The sequence below is a fragment of the Peromyscus eremicus genome, chromosome 2, assembly GCF_949786415.1.
Source record: "Peromyscus eremicus chromosome 2, PerEre_H2_v1, whole genome shotgun sequence".
Lineage (NCBI taxonomy): Eukaryota > Metazoa > Chordata > Mammalia > Rodentia > Cricetidae > Peromyscus > Peromyscus eremicus.
In genome coordinates this window covers 21,721,734-21,741,039 of record NC_081417.1, presented here as the reverse complement: position 1 = coordinate 21,741,039, position 19,306 = coordinate 21,721,734, and the positions used below count along the sequence as shown (strand labels likewise).

General features: G+C 37.9%; 1 protein-coding gene across 1 annotated transcript in view; it reads right to left on the bottom strand.

The window, feature by feature from the left end:
* Positions 1–19,306, bottom strand: part of Cngb3 (cyclic nucleotide gated channel subunit beta 3) — a 175,834-nt gene that overhangs the window by 141,097 nt on the left and 15,431 nt on the right. Inside the window, 1 exon segment of the mRNA XM_059255609.1 lies at positions 10,790–10,916. Within this exon segment, the coding sequence (XP_059111592.1) occupies positions 10,790–10,916 (127 nt within the window).

Sequence of the window (19,306 nt, the reverse complement as noted above, 5' to 3'; positions counted from 1 at the left end):
CCTTTCTCTACCAGAAAACAGGACCTATTTAAGTCTACGTGAACCGTATGTTACTTTTTCAGTTTCTTTCAAAATACATGTTGGTACGGTTCAGACAAAACATTCATTACTTTAAGAAATACCCTCTGCTTCTAATTTTAAAAGCATGTGAGTAAAGGCCCTTCTAGTCAGCGTGAGAAAAACACTGCATTGAGCTCCCAAAGAGGTAGAAGTACAGCAGCCTTTAGAACTCTTTGATGTGGCCACACTTGTGTCTTAATCTTGGGGGAAGCAAAATCTTTCTCCAGTTAGCTTTGCCCTGAATAGAAGGCTCACCGTTTCACACCACCTGCTGTCCCCGTGGTGAGTAATGATGCTACTTTAACTATGGCTTTCCTTTCATTCAGGTTTTAAATCATGTCCTAGATTTTGGAGAATACCTACTGTGATCACCTATGATTACAGTGCTGTTTCCCTATCTGGCTGTCACCCGAGTCATTAAAATAACTGCCACTGAATCCCACAGTCGCAGAGAGGAAATAAAATGCATATCTTCTTTTTGTTCTGCTGCAGTCAGTTAAAACATGAGAGTCCAATTTCATTCTTGACCCTAAATGGCTTAAAAGTCCATTAAGTTGTGAATTTGGTATGATCTATTGAGAAACATTTAGTGATATTTATGATCAAAATGTTATGAAATTAGATATGCAGCTTGACAGATATGTATGGAATTATTTAAGGGAAATTAATATGATGATATTTTAAATAGAAAGATTCAAGAATATTCACAGATTTATAGGAAACATGTTATTTTCCAAAATTATACAATCTGGAGGCTTCATTCATTCATCCATATTTAGAATTTATTTATCATAGTCATGGAACTAAGACTATAGAAATAAACATAACAGTATCTCACTCTCAAATATTTTACTTTTTGGTGGGGAGAGAAAGACGATGTATGCATTTACAGAAGCATAGTACATAGGTGGTCACAAATGCTGTGATGAAAAGCAACAAGAAGAAGGAGGAAGAAAATGAGCTACTGCTGTTTTTTTTTCAAACAGTGGTCAGAGAAGGCTCTTTCAACAAGATGGCATTTTAGCAGACTTTGAAAGAAGCAACACATCTCAGGAAGACTGTTCTAATGTGACTGTGTCAGAGAGAGAGGGCAGGAGAGAAGGGAGCCTAGGATAGAGAAACAGTGAAGGTTGAGAGCTGATAGGCAGATGACATGGATCTCTGGGGAACATCATAAATACTTCAGATTTTACTCAGCATGAGATGAGAGGTCACTGGAGAATCCAGAGTGAAAAAGGATGACTTGCAGATTTTCACTCTGACAGGCCTATCCAGCTATACTCTGTTAAACACATCCTGGACAAGGATGAAATGAAAAGTGAAAGCTAGAAGACCAGTTACTAGGTTACAGCAATAGCTGTGTGGCAGAGGACAGGTGAGGGTAATAGTATCGATAAATTTGAAGAGCACATAATAAATTATGGATCTATGCCAAAGAAATAACATAGTTTGGCTATAGAGTATTAGAGAAAGAGTATGATGAATTTTTGGCCTGACCAAAGGGCTGAATAAAGATGCCTTCTACTGAGACGAGAAATTCCATAGAAAGAATAGGTTTGGAAGAGCTAAGAAAAATTAAGATTAGTTTTGGACATGCTCATTTTGATGTGTCTGATAGACAGCAAAGTGAAGGTAGTACATAGCCAGCTGGTAATTCAACAGTGTTCTGGCCAGGGAGCCATAGAAATGTGACTGTCTTCATGTGTCAGTGTTTCTTAATGCCAGTGGACTGGATTAAACCACATACTGAGAAAATACATGACTAATAAAGAAAGTAAAAAGCCTCTTCCAAGGCTCAGAGAGAATTATAGGGGGTGGAAAGAATGCCAGATGTTTCACCTCAAGAAGTGGGCCTTAGATACAATAAGGAAGTAGCTGGTTACTCTCATAACCTTTGTATGTGACCACAGCACTAGTGGGCATTACTTGTCCAGCCACTCATTGTTGTAGCTTGCATGGCTCAGAGCTGGGTGAGACTGATGACTATCTTTCTCCTTTGTAGCACCTTGGCACTATGAAATCAAGCCAGGGGAGATGAAGCTCCCATGTCAGTACCAGATTAATTTGGTTATGTTCTATGACTCAAGTATGTTGTGTCTTCAACAATAGGGTCTTATTGTCAAGTTCTGGATTGTAACTAAGAGCATTGAAAATAGCCTATAATATTGGGGGTTTATATTGATGAAATTATTAAGGCCACTCCACGTAGTTAAAAGGGAGGTTTATTTAGTGGCATAACTTACAAATGAAGGGATAGGTAGGTTACAGGGTCTGGTAAAGGTGTGGCACAGTCTGGTAGTATTCTATGGAGAATTCTGCTTGGTCCACCTCCAGTGTCCAGGGTCCAGAATTCAAAGAGAGCCCCCACATCCAGACCTTGGGTCTTCAGCATCCTCTCTCAGCCCTGCCTTGTAGGTGTGACCATTACCGAAGCCTCAATGGGGGTTGGGACTTCCAGGTCAAAGCTGGAATGGCTACCCACTACATCTCCCCCTTTTGTCTAAATAAGAAGGTTCTAACCTAATACAAGACTATATACAAAGGGATGGTTATCAAATATTGTCCAGGAGTAATGTGGGATGATGACCTAGATAAGATGGAACTACAATCAATGTGAACAATATCAAGCAAGAAACACATACTAAAATCCAGAGAAGTCTAGAGCGTGGGTAAATGGCATGTTACAAAGATCATTCCAAAAGGTGTCCTACCCTAAAGAACCTGAATCTAATACTTAATATGTTCTATCTAAGATACTATATATATACTAAGTTGTAACTATAACTGCTAGTCTTCAATCTCATCAAAGACCTGAGAAAGAATATAATGGTACCTGAGAAATAGAAGATGGATGCAAGCAACTTTCGGGAATCTTGCAAGAGTAGACAAAGACAGCTGGCAGCCTGGATAGTCACCTAATGTTTCTCAGCATTGTTGGTGCATTCAAATTGGCTACAGGCCTAGAGTATCTGACAGACTATTTTCAGAAGCAGGAATTCTGAAAGACCATCTTACCCTGTCTTGGCAGAGTTCAGAAGTCACTTTTTTTGCGTCCTGCTTGTCCAGAAGGACAGCACTTGTATTGTCAGCAGTTGAGGCAAGGGCAGTTCTTTGCCCAGTAGGCCATTTTGTGCCAAGAAGACAAACTTCCATAAACTCTTATTCATAAGCAAGGACAAGTACTTTATATTCACTCATTCCAGGATAGTGGAATTGGCAGCTTTATTTTGTAGTTGATAGAATTTCATATGCTTTCTCTCATCTAATGTCTTATAGAACAGTATAATCTTAGAATATGCAGGATAAAAATTCCGTTTTGAGTGTTTACCAAAAATATTTTAACATGAAGATTAAATAAGGAAACTTAAAATTAATCAACTTCTCAATACTTCTAGATGCCAATCACTCTTTTTTTTTTTTTGGTTTTTCGAGACAGGGTTTCTCTGTGTAGCTTTGCGCCTTTCCTGGAACTCACTTGGTAGCCCAGGCTGGCCTCGAACTCACAGAGATCCGCCTGGCTCTGCCTCCCGAGTGCTGGGATTAAAGGCGTGCGCCACCACCGCCCGGCGCCAATCACTCTTATTTAGGTTATATCACATTTAAAATAATTTAATTGTTTAGGGATGTTTTATGCTCACAGCAAGCCTGAGCTGAAAGTATCACTGCTTTGTCTATGTTCTCCCCTTAGGCATAACCTCTTCATCACCACTGACAACTCCCAGCAGAGTGCTGTGTTCCTGATAACTGATGAACATGCATTGACATACCATTATCATCCAAATTCCCTAAGTCATAGTCAAAGGCAAGGAACAGCTTTGAGATCATGAGGCAACTGTTTTCTGTGCTTTTATAATTTCTGAAAATTATGCCTCTCCACTTCTGAACTTTGCCCTTTATGGGGATTTTAAATTCATTTCCTGTTTGAGTCCCAATTATTTCAATTTGTGTCTTTACTTGTCAGGTGATTTTTAAAAATTTCTTTGAGGTATGTATGTTAAAACCTTCTTTATTGTCTCTTCACATGTAATTGATTTAATATCCATTTTAATACTCTTAGTATTTTTTAAGGGAATAAGAGATAGTTTATTCTGGAGCTGTTTTGAATGGCCATGGCCCAGAAACACAGATGTAGGTTTCTCCAAATTCCATGTTCCAACATGGAAAAAGTTGCATAAAGTTTTTATAGTTTTACATAACAAAGTCAGTCCCAAATCAAGGTAAGTTTAAAATGCATCAGAGAGGCAGGTACAGCAAGACAGCAGGAGCTTTCCTAGAGTCTCAGGATGCTATTTTACGGCGTTCTTAACTTTTGGATTGGTAGAAGCTAGTTGTCTTCTAAGTTAATAGATTCCACTAGTCACATGACATTAGTCCACACACAGAGGTGGGTAATGAAGGGCTTTCTGCAGTGGTAGAACTAGCCTGAGACAAGGTAATTAGGCTATGGACTTGCAACATTCCCGCATCTCCATGGTACTACCATTCTAATTAGTCTCCGAGACACAGGTTCTTTTCAGGTGTTTTCATTCACAGTTCTTGTTGGCCAAGCTTTGCTTTATCTTTGAAAAACAGTTTCCCCAGGTATACAATTTCAGCTTGACAGTTACTTCTGGGATCTGGACCATGCCGTTCTCCCGACTGCTGGTGGATGCCCATTGTTTTTGTTGAGAATCAAATACTTGTTTATTTCTATTTTATACTTACTTCCTGGTTAGCTTAAAGATCTTATTTTTGTCTTTTGTACTTTCAAGTTTCACTAGAATGCATTTAAGGTAAGTTCATTTTCATTGATTTGCATTTATTTGAGGATCTAAGTCTTATAGTTCCTTTCATCAAGTGGGTTATTTCTTTTCTGTTGTAGCATTTGTCTTCTGAAATTCTGATTATACACGTGTTGTGTCTTCTCTCATTGTGCTCTGTGTTTCAGATCCAGCATCCATCACGGATCCTTCAGCTGTGTAATTTCTCTTGTTACCAGTTTACTGACTGTATTTTTTATTATAGAAATCATGCTGCATTCTTTTGTGAAAATAAGTGTACTTATTAGTTTTGTACTTCTGTTTTATTTTCAAGCATCTCTTGATTTCTTTAAATATGCTTAATGTACTTATTTTATATGCTGCCTGATAACTTCATCATTTTCATTATCTATTGGATTCTGTTTCTGGTGTCTTTTTGCAGAAGTTTATGTTGTTTATGATTGTATGTGTGTTTGTGCATGTGAGTGCAGTGCCCTGTGAGGTCAGAAGAGAGCATTGGATTCCAAGGGTTGAAGTTATGAGTTACCCATTGTAGGTCCAGTGTAAGAGAACTGTGGGCTCTTAACTGCTGAGCCACATTTCTAGCTCCCATTTAATAATTTTTGATTATGAATCACAGTTTTCATTGTGACTTTTATCTGTGGGGATATTTTGAAAACTGGTTTCAAAGTTCGATTTTTCTCCCCCAAAATGGAGACAATGTCTTCACATTTACATTGAATAATTCTAAATGTATGTTTTTAACTGGACTAGAAATTTTGTAAGCTAGAGATATCAGGAATTTTTATTGTAGGCCTGTTTGAATACTGAATCACAGCTCAAAATCCCCAGAGAAGTAAATTTTTCCCTTGTCATTCTCTTGACCCTCTGTGCCCATCTTTTCTTTTTTCCCTTTCTCATTTTGTCTAGTTCCATCTTGTCTCATCTCCTCCCTTTTCCCTCAAAGTACCTCTCCTAACTTAGAGCTAGGACAAATGAAAGTTTTATTTTCACTTTGTGTTTTGGGGGATAGTTTTAACTTAGGACTAAAACTGATAGCACATCATTTTCACAATACTTCACACAAAACTAGCAAACGCATGGCTGTTTTCCCTATGTTTATTCATTTAATTAAAAAAAATCACAGGCTTACAAATCGTTGAAGTATGAATTTCGTTTTATTTTTGTAAACTTGATAGCTGACATTCCTTTCCTATTTCAACTAAAGTCACATATGGGTCTTAATGCATCTTTCCTGCAGTGATTCTTGCTTTTGCTAGTTACAGAACAATAAACATCCGTGTTTATGAGTGCTGATGAGATTTTGAATTCTCCTCTCCTCTCATTGTTCCTGCTGTGAAATGATTGCCTAGTTTAAAGCCACCCAAATAGAGACTGATTGCTATTATGAACTGAGCAGGCTATTCATAGAAATAACCTTCCGTCTCAGCATCCTGGGAAGCAGGGAAAGCTTCATCCTCTACTGTGGAAGTCAGTCTTGCATCGCCCCACCCTGTCTCAGGCACTGAATGTTTTACTCACTCACTTGTTTGTCATTTAACCACTTAGCCCATCAGCCACTCAGCTCTGTCTCCTCTTTCGGATGTAGCTATTTGACATTTCCAGGCAAACGCATCTTTTGCTTGGTATTCATTAGTGTCCATCAAGCTGTATTTTTTTTTATATTAAAAAATAAGAATGTTCTGAGATAGAATGCTAGGAACAGACCCTTCCCCCACTTGCTAATGGACAAAGGGCATCAGTGGGTCTTCCTAGGGCGAACCCTGTGTCTTTCAGAAGCTAAATGATTCTCTGACAAGATAACAAATCGGTTGATTTTTATTTGAAGGAAGATTTACAGAGAATTTCTTTTCTCAGATGGACAATTCAGAAAATGTTGTGAAAAGATTAAAAAAAAAGGAAAGAGATCTGAAAGTCACTTTAATATAAATGGATTCCAATCAGAAATGTGGACACGCAGTACCAAGATATCTTTTAAAAAAAATCTCTCCCTTGGCTGACAATATTTGAGATAAGTGTTATTACTCTGGATGGGAAAATAGTTTTGGGCTACCTTTAGAGTCATATGTAGGGCAAGCTAAAAGTGTCACAGAAATGTTTCTGCTTTATGAAATTCAAATCTATATAATAAACGTTTTCACTTCTTTTTGTGCTTAAATAAATAACAAAGTAGACATATTGTGCTTAAATTCACATTCACATTTTTTATTCTTACAAAACAATATTTGAGGCCAAGGCACAAGGGATTATTTTGTTAACTGAGTGCTTAATTTTTTGAATAATTAACTTTGCAGTTCACTCTATGACAGAATGAAGATCATTAGTCTCTGTGCTCAAATGGATGCAAATTTATGTTTAAGAGTTTTAAGTAAGCATTAGTTTAGCAAGAAAAGAAGACTGTGAAGTGGTGAGGAGATACTTATGTTAGAACCATAAAAACCAGCATCTGCATAGCTTCAGTTGCCTTATGCGTATAACAGGATGGAGATGGTGAGATAATTCACATCATATATCAACTTGACAGGGCCCTGGTACCTTGATACACGGAAAAACATTAGTGGTGTGTTTTAGATGAAAAGTACAAGTGTATTATAAGAGCAAGCAAAGCAGATTGCCTCGCCCAATGCCAGTGGGTCACAGAGTCAGCAGAAGGTCTCCAGAGCCTAACTTTTTGAGCTTCAATATTTGTCTTTTCCTGTCTTCACACAGGAAACTGAAAACTAACTTCTTTGAGTCTTGTGCTTGCTGGTTTTGGGGCAGAACTTCTCTGGTTCTCCCTTGGTTTAGAGCTTTATGGTTGGCTTTCCTGGGTATCTGGTTGCTGACTATAAAGACCAGGCCTTTTTAGCCTCTATTATCTCATGAGCCAATTCTTAATAATTTTTCCCATCTATGTGTACGTGTTATTGGTTCTGTTCTGGAGAATTGTGACTGATGTGAGTGGCAGTGTCTATGCCCAAGTTTATCAGGGTATTCTCCTCTGCCGATCTTCTGAGCACCACAGGAATCAATATGCAACCAGTAATATCACATTGCAATTTTTACAGGGAAATTGCAAATCTCCATCATACAATATCCCCAAATACCTGTTAACTGTTCCAGACCCAATAATCTCCTTTTGGCCCAAAGCTTAGGCCAGACAATAAAGTAAGTGTACTTCAAATAAGAATCTTACATTTAGATTTTTTATCAATAATACTACTAATTTTTTCCAAATACTATTAATAATACTATTTAATTTTTTCCAAAGTTAAAAATTGAGACAAGGACTAGTTATTCACATAGCTATAATCAACTAAACCCTTAATGTTTTTCAAGTATGGAGAATTTTTTAAGCTTGATATTGCTCAAAGTTAAAGATATTGCTTTTAATTATCTGCAAGTTACAAAAGAATTTTGATTCAATGGGAATATTGTGCAATAACATTTATCTTCAAGAGTTATTTTTGATGCCATATGCAAAACTCTGCTCTGTAGGATTCTAGCTAGGTAGCACTGGTTCACATGAGGTCACCATAGAGAACTTCTGTGATTCCCACATGGCATCATGCCATTTCCTTTAGCTTTAATCCAATATGTCACCATAGAGTCCAGTGTGCCCTTTTAGTGCATGCTTTATTCTTTCTTAATTTTGAGAAAAGATATGAATGGTCCCCCACCCCCAAGAAAGCGAAAGCATTTTGCTAGCTTGGGTATGGTACACAGCTTGTCAGGAATTCCCAAACTGCATTGCCTACACTGCAGAGAGAGACGTCAGAAAGACAGCAAAAAGTTAATTAGAGTTAGACTGTCTCAGCCCAGAGTAGTTATGGTTAATAAGAGTCCAGTGAAGAGTAACGCACACTGAACCCACTGAGGCAGCAGTGCTTCCTCCAGAGGTTCATCAGGTGCTGGCCTGTCCACTGTTCCCATGGGTGCTGAAAATGAGTAGGGACTCTTGGGTGTTTATACTTAACCCTCTCCTAGTGATTGTGAAAATTGAGGAGGAGTTTTGGAGAAAGTATTAACCCAGTATACTTGGGTTAATTCACTGATTGATTTGATCAATATTTGTTGATTGTTTAATTTGTGGCAACCATTGAGCTGGGTATTGGGAATATCATTTCTAGTTTCATGAAGCATACACTGGGGAAGAGGAGTAGGAGGAGCCTGATGACGTGAGATAATCACATGAATAGCTGCAGAGATATACACCATGGAAGAGCTCTTATAGAGGTGAGTATGACCTTTTGGAAGGTCAGGGAAAGCCTTCCAAATAAGTAAGGATGTGATGGTACCCGAGGAATGGGAAAGGGTTTGTTAGGGCTAAATGAGCAGGAGAGAGTTGTACATGCAGAAAAAACAGCATGGATTCCACTTCAGCCCTTTGAGAAGCTGTTACCACAGTTTATTGCAAAAGCTTAAATATGTTAAAATAAATGCTAAAAAGGAAAGTTAGTTCAGAGGTTAAGCTGCTGATTAAAGAAGAGTGTGTTGGTGGGAAGGAAGAGAAAGGACCACTCAGGAATTCAGTCTTCTGCAATGTAATTTTATCTGAGCTGACCCTGTTACTATAGGAAACTAATTAACCTTTCTGTGCCCTGGTTGCTTTTCTGCAGGGTAAAGATAATAGGGACCCACTAATAGCAATGAAAAGCCTCATGTAAACATCAACAATTATATAACTAATATGAATACTTGTGTATTATGTTGTAAAATCTAACCCTTAACTCAGAATTTAGCATCTTTTCTCTGCAGAAATAATATTTTAGATTTTATTTTTATCAAATATTGTTTTGTGTATGAGATAGAGAGAGAGCTTGTGTTTATCTTCATGTACAGCCAAGTTTGTGCTCATTGACAATGTATTCTTTAACATGTACTGTTTGTACAGTGGTACCCTGGATCCCAGATAATCATAAAGATTTCCACAAACAGTAGATGGTTTAACAAAGTCCACGGGCAATGGACACAGAAGAAAAGTAGTGCAGAGTGGGATGAGGTGGGTTGGAAGAGATTTTTTTTTTTTTTTTTTTTGGAGACAGGGTTTCTCTGTGTAGCTTTGCGCTTTTCCTGGGACTCACTTGGTAGCCCAGGCTGGCTTCGAACTCACAGAGATCCGCCTGGCTCTGCCTCCCGAGTGCTGGGATTAAAGGCGTGCGCCACCACCGCCCGGCTTAAGAATAGATTATTTTAACTGCCTTTTAAATGACAATTCTTCTTTCCTGTTATAAAATGAGCTTATGTTTTTATTGTTTAATAAACCCATTGCAATTACCTTAACTGTAGCTAAGCAATTCAAATTGACTCAGCGGGCACATGATACCATGCCAAGTAGCAAAAAGAAGGCACTCCTAGCTTGTTTTCTTTTATATTCTCTCTCTCTCTCTCTCTCTCTCTCTCTCTCTCTCTCTCTCTCTCTCTCTCAATTCAAAGATTCACATTTAAATTAGCATCTCTTTGAGAAATATTTCAAGTCATTTTATGCATAGTATTTATAAAACTATTCCTTCAGTGGCAGACAGATTGCCTGTTTCTGTAATTGTCTTCGGTTATCATGTTGTTCTTTCTCTAGCAAAGAAAAGCATAATCGGTCTTCTGGAATATTAAAATGTTCACAGAATAAAAATAGTGATTTTTTTCATGCACATGGAAAATTATTTTTAAAACCTACATGTCTAGTAAATATGTGGGCTGTTTCCATGATGATAAGGTGACTCACACACGTGGCTGCAGTGTTTTTGTGTGTTGGGGGGTTTGGGATACAGTCAAATGCCTGCCTGGACATTGGCTAGTAACCATGGATGGTCAATAAGGCAAAATGAACTGCTGGATGGAGTTAATTGTTCATTTCTTATCCAGGTTCCTGGCTAAGATTCTGGTGTGGTTCACTTAACCTTTGGCTTAACTGAAGAGGGAAATAGAAACCCACTCTTTCCCTGCTGTCTGAACATCTCCAGTCTATGTTATGTGATTCATGAAGTTCTTACCTGACTGGACTTTCTTTCCTAGTCCTGGTTTGTTCCATCTCCGACATTGTTCCAGTGGGTTCTGCTGGGCACTCAGAGTCAGGATTTGTGGTAAAATCTCGGAGGGAATCTTCCTCAGTGATATTGTCTATGGCAAATAAATTACATTAAATAGAAGAATTCATACCACTCTTGACACAGTTTTATCTGGCAACATAATCCACAGAGATGCTGATTCTCCTCCAGAAAAAAAAAATTTCCAAGAGGACTCCTCACACAGCAAGGCTAATCTGGAGATTTTGTCAGGCTAATGAAAAGTATACTGAAAATTTGTTTATTACATGATAAAAATTTCAAATGGTATATGCCTTATAATAATAACACAGCAGAGAATGAGCTGTCAGCACCCAAAAGGCATTGTTGGTTTTGTTGCAGTATTCATGATTCATGACTAAAATTAATGCATGATAAATTCATTAAAGTGAAAAAGGCAGACATTTTATATCCTTGGCACTAGTTTAGAATTCATACTCTAATTTTTATGAAATAAAATTTCTAAATTTGATTTGAGTATCTGTAGCTTTGGAATTCTTTCTATAGAAATAACACCAAGTAGGATATAATAGCTCTAATTTCAGTTCAGAAATAATTTTTCCATCAGATCTATAAATATAATTTCTAATTAAGATTGAGTTGTTATTTCCTCAGAGAATAATCAACTCATTGGTAAATACCTGAATCATAGAGGTTTGAAAGAAAGTAAATAGTTGAATATTAAAAGAAATTATAAAATGTAAAAAGATGAATAAAACCACATTTGAGTGGTTATTCATTATCCATAGTGTCTAATTTATTTTAAGCAGATGTACTGTACTTGAAAAATTGTAAACAAGACCTAATCATCAATATAATTGTACTGCAATGGATCAGGTGGTCACAGGGAAAGAAGATATGCTTGAGGGAGATGTAATCAGACTTTTCTTGGTCTGCCAGTTCTTAAAATAATGATTTGGAGACTTATTATTAATTATGAAAGCTTGGTCTTTAGCTTAGGCTTGTTCCCAGCTAGCTCTTGTAATTTAAATTAACCTGTTTTTATTAATCTACATTCTGCTATGTGGCTTGTTACCTTTCCTCCATAATGTATGTCTGCCTCCTTCCATGTCTCTCTGGCATCTCCTGTGCACCTAGATTTATCCCAGAGTCCATTTCTCTCCCTGGAAGTCCCATCTATTCTCTTCTGCCCAGCTATTGGCCATTCAGTTTTTTATTAAACCAATCAGAAGGTGCTGGCAAAGACACATCTTCACAGTGTACAAAAAGATTATCCCACATCAGGGAGGTAATATAGGGAGACAGCTATAATTGAGGGGCATTTGGGGAGTGTATGGAAATCTAGTGCAGTAGAAGCCTACTAAAATTAGGAAAATAATCCTAAGAAACTGTACAAATAATGCGGGAGATGGAGTCCTAGTTGGACCATCTCATCACCAAACGAAGCTTCTAGTACCAGGTCTGTGTTACATCCCATTGAGTTGTCAGCCAAAGAGGTCCCATAGAAATCCCAAACAAACCCACACTGTTTCCAAGATAATAGGTTGCTCTCCACAAACTGACAGCATGGCTCTATTGCTGAAGACAATACCTATACAAGTCATTGAACATGCAGGGATAGAGCTGGGTTTTGTATAGAACCTTCACCCCTACATCCTAGTGTCTTTGGTACAGGAAGGCACCATGCAGGCTGCCAACAGAGAAATGTAATTACTAACCTAGTCACAAGCCCTTTGGTCTGCATCGCCATTATCTCTGAAAGATATGCTAGTGCAATGGTGGCACAAAGCCTGTAGGGGTAACCAACCAACATCTGCTTTAACTTAAGGCTCACTCCATGAGATGGAATCCATACCCAAAACTGCTTAGGTTACCAAGAACCAGAGACTAGATAGCCCACAGATCTAAGGTAAAACCAATTACTACTGATCTTAAAAAATAGTAGTGATAAATGATATTCTGCTATAATCATAGATTAGTGCCTTATTCAGCCATCAGCCATCATCAGAGAAGCTTCTTCCTGCATCCGATGGCAACAAATACAGGCACCTACATCCAGACAATATGGAGAGAAGAGCGGGGGGGGGGGGGAAGAGAGATATATCTTGGAACACATAGCTCTAAATGGGATATCTGCATCAAATCTCCCTCCCCTCAGAGCTCAGGGAACCTTTTGGAAGAGGAGGTAGAAAGAGTATAAGAGCCAGAAGGGATGGAAGACACCAAGAAAACAAAGCTCTCTAATCAGCATGAACAAAGTTCATATCAACTCACAGAAACTGAAGAAGCAAGCACAGGATCTGCACAGGTCTTTACCAGGTCCTCTCTGTATATATTGCAACTTTCAGTTAGCATTTTTATGGGACTCTTGAGTATGTGAATGAGTGGCTCTCTAATTCTGGTGCCTTCTCCTGTTTTTATTTCCTTTTGTTGGTTTGCCTTGTCCAACTTTGATGTGATGGCTTTTGTTTTATCTTATTACAGTTTACTTTGTCATGTTTTATTATTTCTTAGAAGCCTGTTCTTTTCTAATGAGAGACAGAAAGGGAGTGGATCATATAGTGATAATTTATTTGTGCTGAAATGTGATTTTATTTGTATGTTAATAAATAAAAGTCCCTGGGGGTCAGAGCTAATAGCAAGCCATTTAGCAGAAGTCTGGCAGTGGTAGCACATGCCCTTAATCCTGATCATATGACAGGCAGATCTCTGTGTGTTCAAGGATACAGCCAGCATGGAGACACACGCATTTAATCTCAATACCAACCATAGAGACCTGGAGGTCTGTATAGACAAGCAGTGATAAGGATGTCATGTGGTTGGGTTTACAACCAATGAGAAGGCAGAACAGAAAGTCAATAAAAAGACAGACACACAGGAGTAGGTCTTTTTCTGAGGGAAAGGATGACAGCGACAGTGAGGGGTAAGAAGGCAGTCTTGGTCTTAGCTCTCAGCTGCTCCTCTGATCTCTTGGGCTTTTAACTCTGCATTTAGCTCTGTGTTTCTTATTTAATAAAACCATTCAGAATTACATCTACAGGATTGTGTTGGGAGTGGATGTGGGGAAGAACTGGGAGGAGTAGAGGTAGGGGAAACTGTAATCAGGATATTGCTGTGGGATTATTCTCATTGTTAATAGTAAAGCTGATAGCAGGGCAGAAAGAGATTGAGCAAGATAGCCAGACATAAGGAAAATGCTGGGATAGAAGGGTGGAGTCAGAGCAGTCATGGCAGACAACAACCAGCCTCTGAGCAACCAGAATGTGTAGAAAATGATGTAACAAGCCACAAGCCACGTGGCAGAATGTAGATTAATAGAAATGGATAAATTTAAATGTAAGAGCTAGTTGATAATAAGCCTGAGCTATTGGCCAAGTATTTATATTCATACACAAGCCTCTGTGTGGCGTGGGTCCAGGCATTCTAGATAGGAAAACATCCATTTACAGGATATATTATATGAGAAAAGGATGTATTTTCAATAAAAGGTAAAACAAATAAAAAGTATAAACCTACTTAATATTAGAAATTTAGATGTATAAAATTGATAAATCAGGAGTGATCACATTGTAAAAGTTTTCTTTGTATAAGACCTTTAACATAAAATTTTCAATTTCTTAAAATCTTACAATGAAATAATCCTTCAGGAATATGTTTCAGGAATAAAAATTGAGTCATTGCCTACTATTTCTAAAAAGTTTGTGGCTAAGATAGCTTGAGCTCATGACTTTCCCAGGGGCCTACTTTTATCCTGGATTTATAGTACTTCTCTAAAAGATAGAAAACACAGTACTACATATATTCTCATTATGTTTAAATGGACTCCCCCAAGTGTTTACACTATTTAGAGTGCTAAAGAGCACCAGTGTAGTTACAACAGTAAAGTCTATGTAAGGACCATCTTCTAGAAGAAACACTCAAATGTGTTTGAATTCTTCCCTCAAATTGCAGTGCAACATATTCTCTGTCCTGGCACATGCGTATGGAGCATTAATTAGTTCATCAGTAGTCAATAGCTTTCATATTGAAAGAACAGCACTTTCAGTGGTACAGAATTGTGTTTGATATAAACACAGGAGAAGGATCTGTGCTCCCCCTGTGTCCAACAAAATAATTATTTTTTCTTCGTACCTCCAACATCATGGCATATAATTCTAGTTACCTAAAAATGTGGTAGCCTATACTTTCTCTTATCCATACACACTGACACAATTACAATTACTGTATATTTCAAAGTAGAGTTCTTAGTCTCCATCAGTGGATTCTAGTGTATTTATGGACCTGGAGACTGAACACATACACAGACACAGACATAGACAAAGACACACACACACACACACACACACACACACACACACACACAGAGAGAGAGAGAGAGAGAGAGAGAGAGAGAGAGAGAGAGAGAGAGAGAGAGAGAGAGAAATGGGCTTTTCATAAATGTCTGGATGAAATAGTGGTTATGGATCATTGTGTTCATATATCCTTGTGGGAACACCTCTTTTAAAAGAAAAACAAAAAAACATGTTTAAAATAGAGCATGAAATATGACATTTAAAAGCTGTGAATATTTAGGCCTGGTAGAATCTGTAAAACAGTGTGAATATTATTGACTATTTCTTTCCTAATTAAGGATTTATTTTTATTATGTGTATGTGTCTTTGTGAGCGTATGTCACAAGTGTAAGGGTGCCTATGAAGGCAGGAGAGGGCTTTGGATCCCTTGGAACTAAAATTACAGGTGGTTATGAGTCTTATCTGTGTGCTGGGAATTGAACTTGCATCCTCTGAAAGAGCAGCAAGCATTCTTAACCACTAAGCCATCTCTTTTGCTGCTAACTCTTTCTTACAAAGCCATATAAATATCTGCTGTACCACATACATTTATAACACATATACATCTGCAGTATGGCTTTATGCTAGTCATAATAACATGATTGTTCTTTTCTTTCACCAAGATCTCTATCAGCAGCACATTTTGAATTACTCGTCAGTGGATTCTAGCACCTTGGCATATCTTCCATGGCCATCACCACACCCTTCTTAAGTGACACAGATTGTATGGCAATTATAAGAGATTTAGGAATTAATTAAAGCCTATTTCAACTTGCAGATAGACCATTAGTTATGAAACAAGTACTTAATAGTTTGTTGGTGAAGATGGGAATTCAGTATTGCCTGTTCTTGAGCTCTAAGTGGAACAACTTAAACAAAACAAAACAAGAGGATTAAAACAGAAGGATACTCATCAACTGTGGTTCAGTGAGAGTGTCTTTTTATCCACATAGCAAGTTACTTATGAGAACAGATGGTCAGAGTTTTTACATTATCCTCATGAAAGAGAAATATAAACTATAAGGCAAATCCTGTTCTCAGATCTAGGGCAAGTTTTCAGCTACACAGTGAGCTGGTCCTCAGTTCACACATGGACAACAGCGTCATATGGATTGTGCAAGTCTTCCTGTTATTTGAACATGACATCACTATTGCTGGATCTCATTAGTGCAGTTTCTCAAGTTCTGACCCAGAATTCGTGTCCATAGCATATACTGGAACTTGGAATTAAAGTGATGTGATGTGGTTGCCTTTGACAAATGTGTAAAAAGTATTGCTATTGAGTTTACCCTCCACACACCTGTCTCCAGACTGGCAGCATGTCACACTGGGCTTGTGTAATATACTTCCAGTTTGCCTGGGCCTGATACAGCAGTGCATCATGGAGATTGAGCAGATGTGAAACATCTGCCTGTCTTTAAGTCAAGAAGTAAATGATGTGAAGCACATTAACCTTTTGCATTTTGTCAGTAGCACCAACTAGATGCTAGAAGAAGAAGGATTCAAGGAAAACCTACTTTAGAATAAGATTTCAGTGAGAAAACTACTCAGCTGGTTCTTTTCTTTTGGATGCATATGAAAACAGAAAATTTAAAAAGCTTTCGTTGTTGGAAGGCTTATCATAGGGGATGATTTCTTTTAGTTGAATTTCTAATTATAGGATACCAAGTACATTGTAGATTCTGTCTCAACGTTAAATCTTTCATTGAGAAACCAGAACTGGGTCTGGAGAGATGGCTTAGAAGTTAAGAGTGCTTGCTGCTCTTGCAGAAGACCTAAGATTTGTTCCTAGCATCCATATCAGGAGTCTACTAACTTCCTGTCATCCTAGCTGCTGGCTGAGACGCGGCAGTGAAGGGCAAAGATTCTTTATTCTCCCTTGTGTTGTTCTGTTCCGCCATCTTTTTTTCCAGTTTCGTGAGTCCACTTTTAAAAGCATCTTTCCCAAAGACTTTTCTTTTTTTGGTTGTGTCAGAGCTACTGCAGGCTCTGCTGACTCCTTTTCCACAGCCACAACACCCCTTGGAGCCTCTTAGACTCTATAGAGCTCCTCAGTAGAAGCTGCTGGCTGCTGTTATGTTTGTTTTCTCTGAAGTTTTCATATTTCTATTAGATGCATGAATGATACTTTTACTCAGTGAATGGTCATTTAGGATTACTGTAATGATAACAAATGCATAATTAGTGTCATCTTATGGCAGCCATGATTGTGGTTTTTACTTACCATGTGGCTAATTCATAGATGCTCAACTGCATCAATTCTTAGAATAATTTCTCACTATTCTTAAAATTGTATTATATATCTGTGATTTGTCAAATGACAGGAAAGAAGATGGCAAACACGACAATAATGTAACTTATCCTAAAGTATTATTCTCAAGAGGAGAAAAGAGCCATGTCTGATAGTCATATACATGCAAGCAAAACACAAAATTTAGAGGAGGTTACCTTGAAAACCCAAAGGCTCCAGCCTTGGTAAGAATACTGGAAATCAGCCCATTTAGAGAATGTTTAAAGAAATGTAGTTAAAATCTAAGGTACCTTAGTGGGTAAAGTGTCTGCTGCCCTGAGTTTATATCTCCAGCATTCAACTGAAAGCTAGGCATGAAGTTTGTGTCTGTAGTCAAAGATCTAGGGTGCTGTGGGGCTGGAGCAGCAACCACAACTTCTAGTACACACACACACACACACACACACACACACACACACACACATACACACACACATACACACACACAAGTGCAGCACACATGTGTCCCCCAATATGGAGATGTGTGTGTGTGAATCACTCATATATATGAATGATCTAAGAGTCATTGCAAATTCATTGAGGTGTTTTTACAAAGAGATAAGTATAGACTCAACTCTTATGGAGGTAAAATATGGATCTTTCCATGGATTTACAAAGCATTCTAGCAACTATTCTGTTGCTTTGGGAGGCAATGTGCCTCCTGGGATGGAGATATTCAGGAGGAATTTAGACACTATGCTATAGAAAGTAACGTGGGGCAGAGTTCTTATATCCCTGCTTAATCTTAAAGTGATATAAAGACTTGAAGGGATATTTGAGGTTTTTTTTAAACTATGGAATATATTGTCTCAAGTATAAAAAGAAACAAATCCAGCATAAAGAGTGTGACTCTGTCTAAGGCGGCTCTGGTAATGTAAGGATCATGGGGTCTGGTCTCAATGCCACACTTGGTTTTAAGGGCCTTTTTCTTGAAATTAATTCATCTAGAAAACACATTCTATGAGCAGATATTAAGGAATTTTGTGCGTTACTAGCACCAGGTATTGAACAAAGAGCTCTAATCCTTACATCATGAATTCTCTGGCTGATGCTGGGTAAGTCATTTTTTCTGTAGCAGTTTCTTCATCCATAAAATGAGAAATATTTTTGTCTTGGGGATTTCTGTGAGGATTAGATAAAGACTCCATTTGAGAAAAATTCAATATAAACACAAAGTGTTCCTTCAGTCAGACTGGATAATTGCCTTTAAAAAAAGTTTATATTAACTTTTTCAGGTCTGCTCAGCAGTTTTATATGTGGATCATACACGAGCTTCCATTTACTTAATACTGCCTCAGACTCAGGCAAACATAATGTAATTTCTTATGAGTCAGCTGCATTCCTTAGCAGAAAAAATACAAAAAGCAATTTAATTGAATTGCAAGCATATTTAAATCATGCGAAGCATAAAAAATAGTGTGTAAAAGAAAAGTCATCATCTCTATGTTGGTTAGACTCTCTTAATTTATGAGATTAGTAGTAACGGTCATTATAAAGCAGAGTGTGATCTTCTCTTGGATATTTCTAACAGGGTGTATTTTCTAAGCATAATTTCTCCTTGTTTGGTTCTCTCTTTTCAGTGAAGCAGCTTTTTCTGCATCCCACGCAGGAATGCTCACTGATGGTGCACATGGCTGGAGACTTGACCTAAAGAGTGTGGCCTGTCCCTAGTCGGTTGGTGATACATGTGATGGTGTGAAGGGATCTGTGTTATCTAAAACTGAGAGGGTTCATACTGTAATTTGGACTTGGAGATAAGTACCTGATAATTAAAGACGTACAGAGTGAACAGGCAGAGGAAACTGCTGACTGGAAATAAAGCCAAGTTCGCTGTGAGTGAGAGGCAAAGGTGCAGTTAGCACT